Consider the following 17,530-nt stretch of genomic DNA (forward strand, 5'->3'; position numbering starts at 1 on the left):
TCTACAGGATCTACTGTAACAGTAAATATCTTTTAAAGACACAACTATTTTTTTGCTGGTTTTATTTCCCATCCATAAAACTATTCATTTTTACCACTGAGGAAAAGGATAAAATCACCTACAAGAGTAGAGGACATCATCTCAAACACAGTCATTTCACAGGCTGCTTTGTCCTTTTGATCTTGATTTAAATAAAAAATTATTACCAGAGGAAATGGATGGGGAAAAAAGGAAAAGAAATTGCTTGCATGATACTTATTAAAACAATAAATCCTCACACACATCTGAACTGTATCTTCAGCTTGAAAGACACATTTAAAGAAGGTTAAGCAAATTTTATCCCTCAAAATCAAACAGCAATGAATATTTTTACTACTAAATCATAGTTCAGGTCTTAAAGAAAACTTATAGTTATGAAGTTTTCAGGACACTTGCTTAAAATTTTCCTTCCTCAAGTATACAATGATTTGTGAAAGATTGTTTTATGTATCATTATAATTTCACTGCCACTTAAAACCCAGTTCCAATGTACTTAGAAGCATCAAAATAAGTTAGCAGTTCAAAGTTTTAACCAAAGGAGAATAATTACAGACTAAAACTCCAAATGGTCATCATACTGTTACAGTTACTGTAGTTTATTATCTTATAAAATTATGCCAAGTTCGAATTGCATGAGCTCTATGCAATCCAACACTCTTAAGATACTGTATTAATGGATTAGAGAGAATAATGATGTGCATGCAAAATAATCATAAGCATAGCATGGGTAAACAAAAAGTCTAAAGAATTCTGGCATGATATAGAAGGCAAAAACTTTCTAAAGTACTTCCTGAAATAAACAGAAGAAACATAATTTGAATCAGATGAATAATTCATCATTAATAATAACAACAGCAATGATGACAATGATGACTTCACCTTTGGGAATTACTGATCCTGCAAAGGTAGAATTAGAAATTGAAAGGAAAACACAGTACATAAATTTATGAAGCAGAGAAAAATGGAAATTAATATAACTTTTTCTTTGCCACCTCCATCCTGATACTTTTAGTTTTACCTGTGACAAAAGACTTTTTTTATATTTAGCTACTTTCTAAAAATCTAGTGACTTTGCAATTTCCCTCTAAAGAACATGTATCTTGATGAGAACATGTATCTCAATCAAGGCCATGCCTGGATAACAGTTCAGTGCAGCAGGACTGAAAAGCAGCAGCACCTTTATGGAATTTAGTTCAGTCACAGAGCCAGAGCAGTACTGGAATGAATCAGCTGCCACCCAGGAGGAAGTTTGAACCAGGGAGTATTCACTTACCTGACACTGACTGTCAGCTCTCCCTGGGCTCAGGAGGAATGGGAGGCTGACCAGGCTGCTCCCTAGAAATCTCTCTGACATAGCAGCAGTTAATTTCAAGACAAGTAAATGTAAAGTATAAACTCTCCTTTTTCACCAGGGCATTACAAAATCTAAGATTTTCCTTGGGAAAAAATACTATTTGAATTATTGCCAGCATTGTCCATTACACTCCCTTGTGTAGATTACTGAACAGTTTTAAGCTCTGACCTTGATTTTTTTCTATATACCAGTATTCTAGACATTACTCTAAATGTATTTGGGGAGAAGAGAGAGCTGGAATGCTGGATACATCACATTCAAAACAACCTACGGATATACAGACATTCTATAAAGTGAGAAAAATAGGGCCATATTTCTTAATATTTTATGAGGTTGTACCTCTTTCAGAAACAGCACTACAAAATAATGAAAAAACCTAACCAAATAGGTTTCAGAATTTAAATTAGGTCTTATAACTGGAAATGCTAATCAAATCAAGGAGAAAAAACATGTAAGAAAATCTGAGTTAATCTTTAGTATTATTTTATTGACAAATCTACTGTGCAGAACAGAGAAACTACTAAGCACTCTTGAATGTTTGAAAAAAAACCCAAACCAAAACTACCATCACTCTCAAAAAAACACAATCAAAACCTGACCAAACAAAAAATATTTGAGGGAGAAAATCCCCACAGTTAGAGAAAACTGTTTATGAGGGAAAAATTATCTTGAAAAACAGAACAGCTAAATACCCTTATCCATCAGAAAAGAGAATGAAGCAATAGAACATTAACAAAACCCCCAAAATACCCCCTCACAAAATAACCAAACCTCTTATGATGGTGAAAAGTAAATATCTTTTTAACATAAAAAGAAACCATAATGATGAATCAAAAAAGAAAAATCTTTTTAAACACATGTAGGTTTTATGTGCAGGAAAGAAAAAAAAAATTCAAATACTGATCTGCAAAAACATCATTCAGTCCTCAGGAAACTTTTCCATCTGTAGGAAATAATTATTTACAAATAATTTATGTAAATAAAATATGGAAATAATTAAAATAGTCTAACAAAATGTCAACATTTTCTATTAAAGTAAGGCCAGAAAAAAGACACAGGATATGGCCCATCTGTAAAACATAAGAAAAGTAGTCATCAAAGAAAGAAGAAGAAATTCAGTCTCAAAGAGCCAAATTTTTATGCTTTGGATTCAGGTTGGTTTGTTTTTATGCTACATTTTTGATTCGTAAGACTATCCTGAAATAGCAATAGGCAGAACTATCCCATCCACGTTCAGTCACATCTACAGCAGTTATGAAAGGAAATTAGAACTTTGGATAAAACTGTTTCTGCATAAAATGCTCACCTAAAACACCACTATGGTATGTACTGTATGGGATAAAAAATCTCATCCTGACAGCTGAACCATTTGAGATGAAGCACCCATGATGCAGAGCAGCTACATAAAATAGCAACACCTGTCCAGGGCTCCATGAAATATTGATCTAGAGACTTCTGTTCTCTCACACTTCAGGAGACTTACCCCAATCTGTTCAATGTTACCACCTCCACAGAGTTGTTTCTGCAACTGGCCAGGGCACTGGAGGAGCTTACTGCAGCTCAGGAGGGGGAAGGAATACCCAGAAAGAACTTTACCAATGCCCATGGCATTGCAGGTCAGGCAGTGAACACTACTTGTCTTACTGGACTAATCAACTGGTTAATTCATGACCTCTCACTACAGTAAAATTTGATGTGGTAAAACCAGCAATGATGGAAGTTTAGATGGAGAAGAAATCAGAAAGAAGTCAGTATTTACTTTTTTTTTTTTTTCTGTTGGGAGAATGGCAACCAGTTTCAGCATCTAAACCAGAGTCACATTAATGACTTAATTAATGGATTAATATCCATTGTTCATCTCTAATTTAGAGTAATAAAAAACCTTTACACTCCTTAAATTTCTATAATCCATTCTTTCATCACTTGCTATGGGACACTTGCATTTTATTTCTTCAGTTCTCCTAGGCATCATCACCTCTTCAGTTTGCATATGTGGACACATGTAAAATAACTCCAGCAGTGCAGTAATGTAGTGTTGAAAAAAAAAATCTCCAAAATTCTCCATGAAAGAATTTAGGAGGAATGCTAGAAAAATCCACTAGAAGGAGCTAGCACTATGTCAAATTTCAAATCAGTACAGTAATTTAGAGATATCATTGGTTTAAGGGGCAAATAACATTTTTGTTGAGAAAAGTTAAATTTGTATTCTTTTGTCTGATAATTTATTAATTTCATAATCTAATAGAGAAACAGTACAGCCATTACTGGTATGCTACATATCATTAACTAGGAATAGTTAACTTTCCATTTTGGTATAGCTTTTTGCCCCTTTTTAAAAATTCATTTTACTAAAAATATTGCAAATAATGTTATAACTGGAAGTCATGTGTTTTCTGTTGTAAATAAGAAAGAGTTGGCCACATGATGAAAAACCAGATGTGCTAAGGTGCATCTGTCTTTGATGAGATTTATGGAGTTAAATTTCTATTCTCTGAAAATCAAGAGCAGATTCCCACCTGTAGTTAAGCTCTCTTTCCTCTTTACTGACTGACAGAGATGGAGTGCCCTATCATAACTCAACTAAAAAAAGACAGTTTTATTGTGCCAAAAAACATCACTGAATCTGTCCATAAACATACCAACAAGAGGAGGTTTGATGATAGAACTACACTGAGTGGAAGCTTTGCTTCTCAATAGTGTACTTTCCCTTGATTTCTTATTAATATAAAACATGGAATACACTGATAATTTTTGAAAGGCTAATTCAATTGCCAAAAAGAGCACCTAAATTGCACTACTGGTTTAGTATCACAAAAACAAATGTAAAACTGGGAAAGTAAAATATAAACAACTATCTTTTGTGTGCTAGTCAGGCAAATTGACTTCTTGTCAAGAACACTTACTGGTCTGTAGCTGCTTTTCTCTGGCATGCATGTCAGCAAATATTTGTTTGAAATGGCTGGTAAAAGCAGCAAGGTCAGCATCCAGAAACACTGGTCCTTGTTCTTTCTCTTTGAGTGCTTGACTTTGAGCCTTTAGCCGTTCAATTTGAGGCTGCAGGGTTGACATTCGAATGATTTCATCCTGCATGTTTGACCAAAAAAAAAAAAAAAAAATCAAGATACAGCTACCCAAGAGGTGAAATCACTAGTGCCATGAAATCACCACTGTTCCAGTGCACATTACACAACTATTTTGCTTCCAAATACATCAGTCACAAGTTACAATACAAACCAATTCAACATTTTAACCCTTTTCTGACCAATTAATACCACTGCTCCCAACTCCACTGTTTAAAGTCACCTTAAAGTTGCTTTTACAGGACATTATGCTCAAAGAAAATAAAACAGATTGTACATTAAAATTTCAAGCCTAAGGAACATCCTTTTCATGTGAAGCTGGGAAGAGAAAAACAGCACGTGTACCATAATCCTGTACCCATCTCAGTTAGATTATGTACAGGCTGAATAAAATGAAGTAGAAAAGGAGAGATGAAAATGCCCAGTGGTTTCTAGCAGCCTCACAGTAACACATTAGAGGTTAAGATTAGGATGGCACACATCAGTTGGAAGGGACCTTCAGGGAACATCCATTCCAATTGCCTGATTACTTCAGGGCTGACAAGTTAAAGCATGTGGATAAGGGCATTTTCCAAATGGCTCTTAAAGACTGACAGGCTGGGGGCACAGACCACCTCCCCAGGAAGCCTTTTTATTACACTCTTTGAACGCCCTCCCATTCCAGTCTAAACCTCCCCTGGCACAGCTTTGAACCATTCCCATGCATCCTGTCCCTGGATACCAGGGAGAAGAGATCAGCACCTTCTTCTTCACGCCCCCTCTCAGGAAGCTGTGGAGAGCAATGAGGTTGTGCTGTTATACCTTGTGAACACTGTGACATGTACAACTGCTGGATAAAAACAAATGAGCAAAGTAAGCCAAATGTACAGTTCATAGCAGAGCTATTCAAGGAAAAGTTTTCTGCATGAGAACAGAGACCACTGTAGGTACAATGCCAGCTTGGAAATGCCTGAAAATTGAAGTAATAGCATAGATCTCAGTTTGGGTTTCAAATACTTTCTGTTTGAGAGCTTCTGGAGTCAGAGATTTCCTAAAGTCAAACTTCTACAAGTATGTCATGCAATTTATAATGCAATACTACACCTCAATATATTCCTGTCAATCAATATTGATTTGTAAACTCCCCATCCACAGAGTTGTCTGCAGTAAGAGAGAGAAGCAAATTTCTATGATGGTGAAGCACACAAATAAAAGCAATTAGGGAGAATTATAAGTGAATTGGTGTGGTGGTTTTTGTACAACTATTGTGATTTCCTCACATTGTGACAGAAGAATATTCCTCCATTTGACTACTCAACCCACACTCCAACAGAACACAGGGTATGTAAGTAGTAAAGTGGTCTGCAATGGCAGAATTTTGGACTTGAAAACAATGTTTTGGCACAGATCCTTAGCAGAGGTGATGAGCAACATTTTCTTAATGAGGAACAAAAGACACAGATTTTTACATGAAAATTAAATATTACAAAGGCTTTAGGGCCATAGTTCCCTATAAGTATCTAAGTACCTTAATAACTAAATATTTGGGGCAGAGTTTTGAAGACCCATATCCTACGCTCTATTGCCTCTTTATTTCTTTACTAATTTTTGCTTTCCTTGAACAAATATTTTCAATAATTACTTAGTAAATCCAAGGAGTCATTTACCATTTTTATACTGAAATAGTGTAGGTCATAACCTGTCCCACCTTTGGAACACCTATGAAGTGCAATATCACAAAAAAAAACTTGAAGAATCTCTAACCTTGCATCTTTCTAACTGGGTTTTTACTGTAGCAGGATCTGTTGCTGGTTTGGGTTGTGCTTTCAACCAGTTTTCTGCAGTAATTGCTGTCTGCTCCAGTTGCTGCAGCTGGGAGTAGAAGTCAATGATGTTATTTTGGTACTCCAGCCATGTCAGTCTTTCACTCAGCAACTGACAGAACTCAATCCAGCGGCTCTTCAGCTGCTCTGAAGCTTGTCTAATGTTGTCAGGATTTAGACCCTCTAGAAAAACAAGAGAAAAAGATGCTTAAAGATAAACAAGTTACAAAGAAAAGGAAAAAAAAGTAGGATAGTTTAACAATTCAATTCCTCTATTTGAGAGCTCATAAATCCAGTTAATGATTTATCACCAAATAACAGTTCTGAATCTACAGATGTTACACATTAGTGGGGAAAGTATATCAAAAATATTTAAAGTTGCTGCCTGGGTACTTTTGTTGCTGTGGGAATGAATTATAAACTACATTAAAGTACAAGAATGGGAATAAAGCAGAAAGTAGAGATGCAATACATAAAGCTAATTAAAATTGCTAAAAGAAACAAGAAAATGCCTGACAGCTGGATTTTGAAAACTATGCCTGGACTGTAATTAGATTTTAATGTACAAGACTGTTGCTGGCTTTTCTTCTATAAAAAGAATGATTACAATTAATGAGAACTATATTCCACAGTTATTTAGAGGTTTCTGATGATCCACCCCTTAAATTTTGCATTACATGTTATTTTAGAAATACTATAAACACTAAGGAATAAACAAAATATCAGATCAAACCTCCATCTGGGCCAGTCCTGTGTGTCCAAAAATAACCATGAGGAGACAGTAAGAAGAGACCCAAGAAACCATAGGTGATGCTTCTCTATAGTTATTTTCAAAGAGTTTGGTTTCAATTACGTAGTTTGCCTATTTCTGTCTGTTGTTCAATAATTATGCTTATATTAAAGTTCATAAAATAAAACTGACTTTAGTTCTTACAGACAAGGAAGTTAGAACAATTAAAAAGTAAAAGGAACTTTCTTCAATTTATGTGAAGAAAGCAAATCAATACATATGAAAGATGAGAAAATGTGTCTTACAATAACATAATTCAGAATCATTCTGTAACTTGAACTCAGGTTGACTTCCAAATAATATTAACTTAATCATCTCATTTATTTTTTAGTGGAAGTTTAAATGTAGTCCCTAACAGTTTTTTAATTGTAATGACATGTAATGATACACATAGCAATAGGACCAATATTATTTCAAAATTAGTAAAACTCTCAAATCATTGAGCAATGCCATATGCTTAAGAACACTTTTAATAACATCACCACATAGTCATATGATAGCCAACCAGTTAAACAGAAGCCATGTTTTTATCACAATAATAAAAATAAGAGTATTTTTTTAAAGCAAGTTTAAAAGCAAATGAGACAAAACCCTTCTGTGCTCCACTTCTGCCATCTTTGATACAGTATCAAAAATGGGTTTTCTGGTTTGCAATCTGTACTCAAATCTGCAGGAAAAATTCTTTAACAGGATTAAAAAATAGTAAACTTCATAGTAATTTTGGAAGGTAGGACTTAGGAAATATATTCCTAATTACAGCTAAGTGCCTTAAATAAAACATAATAGATTTTTTTTTTTATATTAAATATTCTGTATTGCTATATTTCTATATTCTATAATGCATGCTATATGGTAAACCCCATTAAATGGTAATCTGGGATCATGTGTGTTGTGGAGCACCACAGTGCTCTGGCAAATCCTGTTCTGGATCCAGCTGAGGGCTATTTCATTCAGAGTTGCTTGGAAACAGCCCACTTGGAAACAGACTGTGCAGTACCTGATAGCATTTCTCTGGATATGCTTTTTCCCTGGGATAATGCCCCAACCAAGCAAATTGTACAGCATTTCAAAAAGCAAAACTATAGGAAAAACAGCCCAGTACTGTTGGGAGATATGGCAACTGTGGTGGTTGGAGCAGCGCCACATCCACGTAATACTCAAAAAACTGAAGAGCAGAGTTTAAGGACTGGGCAAGGATATAAAATGAACACTGAAGCAAGAAGAGGTAAAAAAGTATTTTGACACATCTTAATAAAATCCAAAAGTGGTCTTGTCTTTTGTGAGTGTGTGTGTGCATCTCAAGATGTGGTAGCATAACTACATTTTCTAGAAGTGTAATGTCTAATGAGCATGTGAAGAGGCAGCATAAACCTGAATGGCACAACACATCTGAACAGACAACCAGGCACACAGATACTGAATCTTAACAACAGCAAGAACAAATGTGTATAGACAATAAGACTTTAACTGTGCTGTATTTCAACAATTGTTTCTGTTGTGAGTCGGTTATAAAAATGCTGTATATTCATAAGAGAGAGCAGATTATCTGCCACTGTGTTCATTATTATCTCTGAACCTGGAAGACGTTGTCTGTGAGTTTGGCAGACTAGATATAAAAAGATCACTTTATTTATTCCTCCTTTCCTCTCTTTTCAGCTGCCACAGTCTCCAAAGTACCCTTAGGTGAGATTATGATTACCAGGAGAAGTGCAGTCATGAATTCTCCACACATAATAATAGTTTTCACTGCAATATTTTCTTTAAAGATTCAGAGAGGACCATATTTCAGATGAAAATCTAGATTCACCAGATCTTCTTTCCTTATTTTGCTCATAGGTCCCTCTTAACATGACACATTTAAATATGTGAAAATAGCCACTATTATTCAGTTTTTCTTTAATTCTTCTAACCCTTGAGTCTAAATGTGATTCCATACATGCACAGATAAAGAAATGCTTTTGCTCTTCATGTTACTGAAGTGGACAGTACAAAACTGGTTTATGCAGAGTCATGTTTGGTAAAATATTGCACAGTATCCTACTGAAAGGAAGATAAAATCTCCATAGCATCTAGTTTTAAAACTCTTATTTCTCAGTCCATTCAGGTAACTCAAAATCATCCATCAGATGCCAGCACATAATTTCCAGAAGGATGTAATAAAATGGCTGCTACTTGCACTTGAGATCATTTGGGAATTTTGACCCATTGGTGAAAATTAAGAATTTCACAGAATCATGGAATTGTTAGCGTTGGAAGGAACATCTGGAGATCACCCAGCCCAACCCCCCTGCCAAGGCAGGGTCACCCAGAGCAGGTGACACAGGAACACATCCAGGTGGGGTTTGAATGTCTCCAGAGAGGGAGACTCCATGACCTCCCTGGGCAGCAGCCCCAGTGCTCTGCCACCCTCAGTGTAAAGAAATTCTTCCTCTTGCTGAGGTGGAACTTCCTGTGTTTTACTTTATTGCTCCTTAATAAACTCCATTATTCCTTGTCCTGTTTGAAACTTTCTTCTGCAGCAACTACTGATTTCTTCATTAACTTAAGCAACTTTACCAAGACATGCCAAAAGTTTACAAGCAGGCAAAGAAACAATATAAAACCCATTTTCTGGTAAAACATTATTTTATGAATAGTGGTTAGTTCATAACCTTTTCATGTTTCACATTCTAAAAGCTTCTGGTATACTCATTGTATAAATATACTGTATCCAGAGGAAACAGATCATTATCTGAAGTGCATTTATTAATTTTATTACCTTGTATACTGCACATAACAAATTGTGCCTGAATATTTTTAATTGTGAAGCACCTTACATGCAAGTGCTTTGGAATTGCCTCTTAATATGAAGTATATCTTGTTAAGTGCATCTGTCATTTGCTATGGTTCTGTGATAGAATAATGTAACATCATCTGGTTTTTTGTAGCTTTTTACTCTTGTGTAACTTACAAGATAATGTATTTCTTCCACAGAATGATGGCACTTCAAAATTACGTTTTATTGCAATAAATTGATTTGTATTCACTTTAATGCTTCCTATCTAAAATCTCTGTGTATTCATTTCGATGCCCTGTTTATTTTATTCTAAACTACTATAGTAGCCAAGTGGCCACTCAAACTGCTAAACTGCTTCACTTATGCATCAACAGATTTGTTATTCTATTTTAAAATATAATTTAGTAAAGAAAAACAAAACAGATTTTTTTTTTCCTAGAAATACTGGCAAACTGAATATGTAAGTTTTCACTGATTGCAATCATCAGACTTTGAAAGCATGAGCAAGTAGAGGCAGAGCACAGCCCATGTAGGTGTTTGGGTAAAGAGGCATCCACAATTTCGTTTGTGATGGGAAAAGCCCTTCAAATGGCAATGTCCAGACACCCTACCTACAAACACAAGAACAGCTGTGCTGTGGGAAAGGGCAGTTCTTTCCAGTGCAAAATACTTTTGCTGACAGTGGCTGACAATGTTTACATAAGGCTAGAAGAGTGCCCTGGGTAAGTATGTTTCCTCAGAATATTTTCCTCTGCTAAGGAACAAATAAATTAAACCCTAAGTAAACCAATCCAATTCTCTCCAGAATACTGTTTTCTTTAACTTATTCTCTCTCCTACCTATCACAGAAAAAACAAAAGAAAGAAAATAAATAGAAATGATACAACAATGGAATTCACCAGCATTCTGAACTTGCTCTTATAATCCATCAGAGGTTTCATCTTTTCATGCTCTTCATCTGTTACATACAGAATTTTGTTTGTGAGCAAAGAGAAAGAATATTTTATATATTAAGTAAAGCCAGGAATTCAGTGCCAGTATAACTGGAATCTTAAAGAGTCTAATCACTATTAGTCCAGATCTAATTGATGCACAATAAGTAAAAATTAACAATACAATTAAAATTGTCATCACTTGACTTCTGAATTGATCTGTGCCTTAAATCTGTTTGCCTTCTGTAGTCTTCTAATTACAGATTATACTGCAAATGCATGACAATCATCAGTTCAATCACTGACTCGTTTCCCTAGAGAGTAACAATGGGAGCATCATCATTTGATCTGTAAATTGTGGTAGTTAGAAAGTTTTTCATTAAAATAACATAGTACATCTTCCCTTCACTAGATATTAAACTGCAGATCTCCCACAAATCCATACAGGCACATGAATTAATTCCATTTCCTTCCCAAGTATGGAAAAGAGTTCGAGCATGGGAACAGGAAGGTATGAAGGAATAGTTAGGCTGCTCCACTGAATGTTATTTTTGAGATTTAGCAAATCTTTCTTCTTGTTCTTAGTGAATACAACAACCAAAAAAAAAAAAAAAAAAATTACGCAAGACACAAACACTATAGAAACTTAGTTGAGTTACTGTGGAAAATATAAAACTGCGTAACTCTGCTACAGTCTGAGATGAAGTTTTAAAGTTAAATTAATATTTTTACTTAACTTTTAGTTCAATTTCATTTGAACTAAATTGCAACCATTAATTGCAATCAGATCATAATTACTGGAAGAAAGGACAAATAGAAAATATGTTATATTCAAAAGTACAGTGGCTTTACAATGGCAGTTAACTTCCTCTACCCTCAGGGAGTAATTTTGAGCACTTTGCAAGATATTCCATTTGCCAATTCTTTGTTAAAATCATCTCATAGTTCTCACCAACTAATGTTAATTATTTAATTCTACTCTCTACTGCTGGTAATTACTGCATTAATTAACTATTCCAAACACTATTCTTCAAACTGCTTTTACATTAGTGGAGCAGTTGAAGGCTTCAAGTCAAGAGGAACTGTTTCTCTTTCCAAAGGGACTGTTTCCTCCCTAAAACCATGATAATAAGAGATCTTCATTGTCACAGTCAATTAACCTGTCAGCCATGCCAGAATGTTTTTGCTACCAAGGCTACCAAAATATAATGTGTGACACAGACCTCAGAGCTGTTGGCAAAGTTGAACTTGATAAAGTCATGCTGGCTTAGTTTACCCTGTGCCTGCCACCCAGCTGGAAGATGTGCTTCCTAAAAAAAGAGGTGTGATTTGAGAAATATTGGAAATATTTATATGCACATCTAGCCACAGTGGAGATCACGACATCTGCAAACCATGAATAAGAATGGACCCATGGACTGAGGGAGAGGAAAAGAGAGTCTTGATTTAAAACCCCATGAGAACAATTAAGTCAGAATGTTAGTCTACTTGATACATGACATGGTAGGCATCACAGTGCAGGGAAAGCATTATTTAAGACGGTAGTGAGCTCTGAATCTAACAGCAAAGTTAGTTATCATAAAGTATTACATAATCCAAAGAAACTAAACTGGAATTCTTGAGGTCCAGGTCTGCATTTGGCAAATCGAAGAGTGGGGCACGGATAAATATGCCCTAGACAGATTCTGCCCAGAATAGGAACCTCAATGTGTCAGCACACAAATTAAAGATGCTGCCCTAAAACACATATACAACCAGTTATCCCAGACAGAAAACATTAAAAAAAAAAAAAAAAAAAAAAAGAAAAAAAAAAAAAAAAAGTCCCACACATTAAACATGGTCTATTTTAAAATATTACACCTTCATACTTGAGAAAAATCATCTTAGGATTCCATCAAATTTCTTCAGGTTGGCCAGTTAGTACCTCAGACTTAAAGCATTTCACTTTTAGCAATTTAATTATTGGTTATTCACTGTAGCAATTCAAAAGAAAATATAGGTTCCAAATATCAGTGTATTCAGCATCTGTACTTCTGGTAATCATATCAGTATGACAGACATAGGCCCACGTTTAATATTTCATTGCAAGGCAAGACGTTCTTTAATATTAAGGACAATGGCATGACTTAGAATTTTACTTTCATTTACCTTTCTTTGGGTTTTGTTTTTCCCTTATTTAAAAGTTCAAAAGAATGGCATAATGTAGTAATTTCTTTGGAAAGCAAGCAAACAAACAAACAAAAACCCTTGCAGCTATTTTTCTTTGTTTAAGAGTAGTATAAGTTTTGTAAATTATTATCTTCAAAAAACTAAATGCCAAAAATCTCTTCCAAATCCCAATAAAATGTTATATTTTCTATGATGCAGAACCTTACAGCAATACATATATTACAAAACATACATTTTATATTAAAAGTCAGGAAGTATTTTTTCCCCAGCTGGTTAAAGTAATGCCTTCAGAGCTCTCTAACTCAGATGTGTTAATATACTTCGAAGCTTAGAGTACTCAGAAAATAAGATTACAACTTAAGCCTCTGCACAGAACAGATTGCTAATATACAACTCATTATTGTGAGTTTCACACACGTTTCTTTGCATGGTACTAAAGTGACAATACTTTTTTTTCTCTTTTCTAATTAACAGATTGAACATTCAGAAATAATAAAAGAAATATAAGGCAATATCACTTTACCGTTCCATTTAGACAGTATGTGCTAATATAATTCTTGTGATAAATATGAACGTGTTCGTTTATCAAATCCCTAAGAAGATTATCTAAAGCAACTCCCATGTAATTACCATTCACCATCTGTTCCACCAGGGCTTCAGCTGATCTGCTGGCATCTTGCAGTTTTCTGTACTTGTCAGGCTTTTCTCGCTGGATGGCCTGCAGCGTGACAGGAAAGGTGAGTACTTCAACAGAGGGATTTTGAATAAGAAAGTAATTAATCCCAATGATGTCTTCTGATTTCTTGAGACCTTTTAACCTGTCATATTGCCCTGCCTGTCCCCCCATTTGCAATGAAAGCAGCAGGTACCACAAACCACCAGGAAGGGAGTCAAAGTCAAATATAAAAACTGAGAGTGAGAACACAATAGAGTTGACAAATGACACACATCAGTACTTTACACACAAACAAAAAACACAGAAATTAAGGGCTATTCAAAGCACAGTATTTCAGAAAGAAAATATTTGTTCAACAGAAACTCCATGTGGAAGAATAGATATGCTCATTTTCATGGTAAAAGCAAAAATTGACCATTCTCCCCAAATCACAGAGATTCACAGCATTCTACAGTATCGAACCCACATAAAATTTGATTGCTTATGTTACTATTTTGTTTGAAAACAAAAAAACAACTGTAAAATGCATATATAAGACCATATGCAGCAGACATCCATAAATGGGATATTAAGAAGAAAACTTAACTGAAGATTTAATACAGGATTCTCATTATTCATTGTATTTAATACTCTTGATTCACCTTTCTGCATGCAAAAATTGCTCACCAGTGTTCAGGCCAGCACTCAGGCTAGCTAGTAAGGCCTAGTAGAGGCCAGCCGCTAAAATTACAGGATATAGTAGGAATCTAAATTTAATTATCATTTAGGATCAGTAGAAATACTGGTGGAAAGTAAATTTATTTTAGATCCAACAGCCCATCAATGCTGTCTTGTAATTAACATAATGAAGTCACTTCATTGATTTTAAACTAAATTAGTTGCATAATTTAGGTGCAATTTAGAAGCTCAAAGAGGCAGCGAGGGGCCAGAGTCCAGTTTGACACCAAAAATAAAACAGACTATATACCTCCCAGAGATCCTGACCAACACAGTGTCCCATAAATCAAGCCCCTCACTTTCCTGCAGCAGATACACACATACAAGAGGATATATCCCCTCAAATCCTACATGATGTATATGGAAACGTGACACACGGCCCTGGCTGATCCCACTGGGCTTCCCCATCACTCTGTTTATTTCCACAGCAAAGGTAGATGCTGCAAGACTTTTAAAAGGTTCCTTAAACTGAGAAGAAAGCTCAAGCAAGCATCTAAGAATGCATTTAGTAAAATAACCTTATACACTTAACACTTGGAAATACTATTTTTCAAATAGATTGTTACACCCATATGGAATGACTATGAACATCTTTGAATAAATTCTCTTAAAATAACTTTTAAAATGTGATGTTTAAAACTTGCTCAGTTTAATAAGAAGCAGCTCCCTGGAAGACTTCGTAGGTGAGGAAGGCACAGAAACTTGAAAGAGAAATTTTTGATTAAATTCATACTTTTCCTCTGCCTACTTATAACTGCTATTCATTTGTGCATACAGAAATGGTTAAACAGCAGGCTTTCTAACAATATCTCAAAGATTCTTTTTAATGCTTTCACTAAAACAATTTTGGATAAATAAAATATATAAAGAAAATATATTTCAAGAAAAATCAAGGATGAAAATATTTTCAATTTTATAAATATATCATTAATATATCACTAAATTACCATTGAAATATTATGAAGCTTAACCCAAGTAAGTTAAAGATGACTGTATGAATAATCTGTCATTTTTGTAGGTCAATAAAATCTTGTACCATTCCACAGAACAATTTAAATATTTTCCAAATTTAAAAAGTAAATCAACTCTCTGCAGAGTTCCAAAATCTCTTACAGAATCTTAATTAATACTACTCTGTCTATAATGCCAGGTAAAATTAACATAAGAATAAATACTGGGAACCCAAAGGAATCATTAAAACACTAAAATATACTGAATATGATTCTACTCCTTCTGTAATGCCAGGTGTGTAATTATCACATGTATAACTGTAGTGAGCAGAAATGAATCATTTAAAAAAACTTCACAAAATATGCTAAAACTTATTTTTTTAAAATATAAAAATGATAGGACTTAAAAGCTTGTGGAAGTCAACCCTTCACTGCCCAGTGATATGCTGTGTGTGCAGGAAAACATGGAGAAATGTCCACCTCTCTCCTGAAAGTTTCAAATTCCCAGATCCTGGTAGAAAATATAAGCACTGTGTGTGGAGTCCTTAAACAAAAGATTTCACACGTATCAAGCTTTCTGTCAACTATTTTTCTCCATTCATTTTTATGTAATTGGCATACATTACAAAAATGAAGGTCTAATACTGGTTACAGGAAGACAAATGCTTACACACAGAAAGCACAGCACTAACCAAAGGAAGAGAGACTGAACTCTTGGTTTCTCATTCAAAGACAAATGATGTGATATGGGGAGAAAGGAGGAAATTCACTCTAGTTACCCAAAACACTGACCAATGGTCCTGCCATTAGGCTGCCTGGTCTGCCATTGCCAAACCTGCAAACTGTGTCTTGGATTTTTAAGACCCTCAGAAGATGTATTTCCATAACCCTGTGTAAAATGCTTTGAAATGAAGGGAGTAGTCCTGGAGACAGCTATCATCTATCCATCTCTTTGGCTGTTTCCTCATTTTTTCTGTTACTGAAGGTAACCATACTCCGGATCCAGGTTAATTTACGACACAAGTAGAATGGGATCATTCTGAAGGGATTTGTGAAGTTTTGAAACTTAAATTCTGTACATAGTAATAGACACTTTTTGACAATAGTGCCTAAGCCACTTCGAAATATTTCCAAATATATAACTTCCTTTTTTCTCAACTCTTTTTGTTTTCTGTAAAATATTTTTCAGAAAAAAAAAGATACCAATATTAGAGGGAAAGGTTAACTTTACAGGCTTTTGTCCAAGCAGAGATTAATTCTCCTTTGGACTGCTTTGTAAGAGACAATGCAAATGTATTATAGTCTAGTTTTAATTGATTGAAAAACATTATAAATTCATCTTTAGCTAAATGCTAGCTAAAGGCAAAGAGGTTATTTTTACAAACCTAAACATTTTATTTGACCTTGAGATTTTTTTTTGGTAGTTAGTGACTTCATAATCTAGAAAATACTGATGGCTGGAGAAATTTGGATGTTATTCATGTATCAAATCAACATCCTACTTTGAGAGCTCTGTGAAAGGATGCAGGGTAGCAGTACTCCAACCTCCTGTGATGGTGACCCATCACCCCTGAGGGCAGAGAGGACAACATTATCATCACCACCTCTGACAGTGATTCAGCTCCCAAATATCCAGGTCCAAGAAAGCATGCCTGGAAAAGGTCACTAAAACAAAACAAACATATTAGAATGGGGCTTCTGAGAATGCCAAGAGAACAAATTTAATTGTCTAGGATAGCTGACATTTTCCCTTACATCTGTTCCTTGTGTTTATCTTTGATTCTGAATTTCTAGGTGCTTCTTCTTGGCTAACCAAAACTCCTTTCAGGGAGTTTTATTTCCATTTTCATGTTGGATAGTCTCAAATCCAACTTACTAAGCAGGATTTAACACCTGAAATTGTGGAGGTTTTTTTGCACCTGAACCTTCATATATTCGAACTTGCAATACTGAAAGCCCATTATAGCTTAGAAAAACAAAGAAGTCCTGAGTCATTCTTAGGTCTGATTTTAGTAAAATACACACATTAACTGTAGAATATTTATTGTGGGATGAAGCATAACAATATTTACAGCATTAATGTATGGATGTCTCCATTATTTAGGAGTATGGTTGTTCAACAATGAAACTTCTATTCTTACAGCTTTGCAGTCTGCCTGCCCAAGTAAGGTAAATATCCTTCTTCTGTATCAGGGAAGGGATATAAATATTTTCTTCTCCCCAGACACAGGAATGGACTTTTCTC

At 34.9% G+C, this 17,530-nt stretch overlaps 1 protein-coding gene across 5 annotated transcripts in view; it reads right to left on the bottom strand.

The window, feature by feature from the left end:
- Positions 1-17,530, bottom strand: part of DMD (dystrophin) — a 999,626-nt gene that overhangs the window by 663,433 nt on the left and 318,663 nt on the right. For all 5 annotated transcript variants that reach the window (XM_082277447.1, XM_082277448.1, XM_082277450.1 and 2 more), the window contains 3 exons: positions 13,573-13,660; positions 6,217-6,458; positions 4,297-4,477 (listed from right to left, as the gene is read on the bottom strand). In XM_082277447.1, coding sequence (XP_082133573.1) covers positions 4,297-4,477; positions 6,217-6,458; positions 13,573-13,660 — 511 coding nt within the window. The remainder of the gene's footprint in view (positions 1-4,296; positions 4,478-6,216; positions 6,459-13,572; positions 13,661-17,530) is intronic.

Source organism: Coloeus monedula, assembly GCF_965178545.1.
Source record: "Coloeus monedula genome assembly, chromosome: 3".
NCBI lineage: Eukaryota > Metazoa > Chordata > Aves > Passeriformes > Corvidae > Coloeus > Coloeus monedula.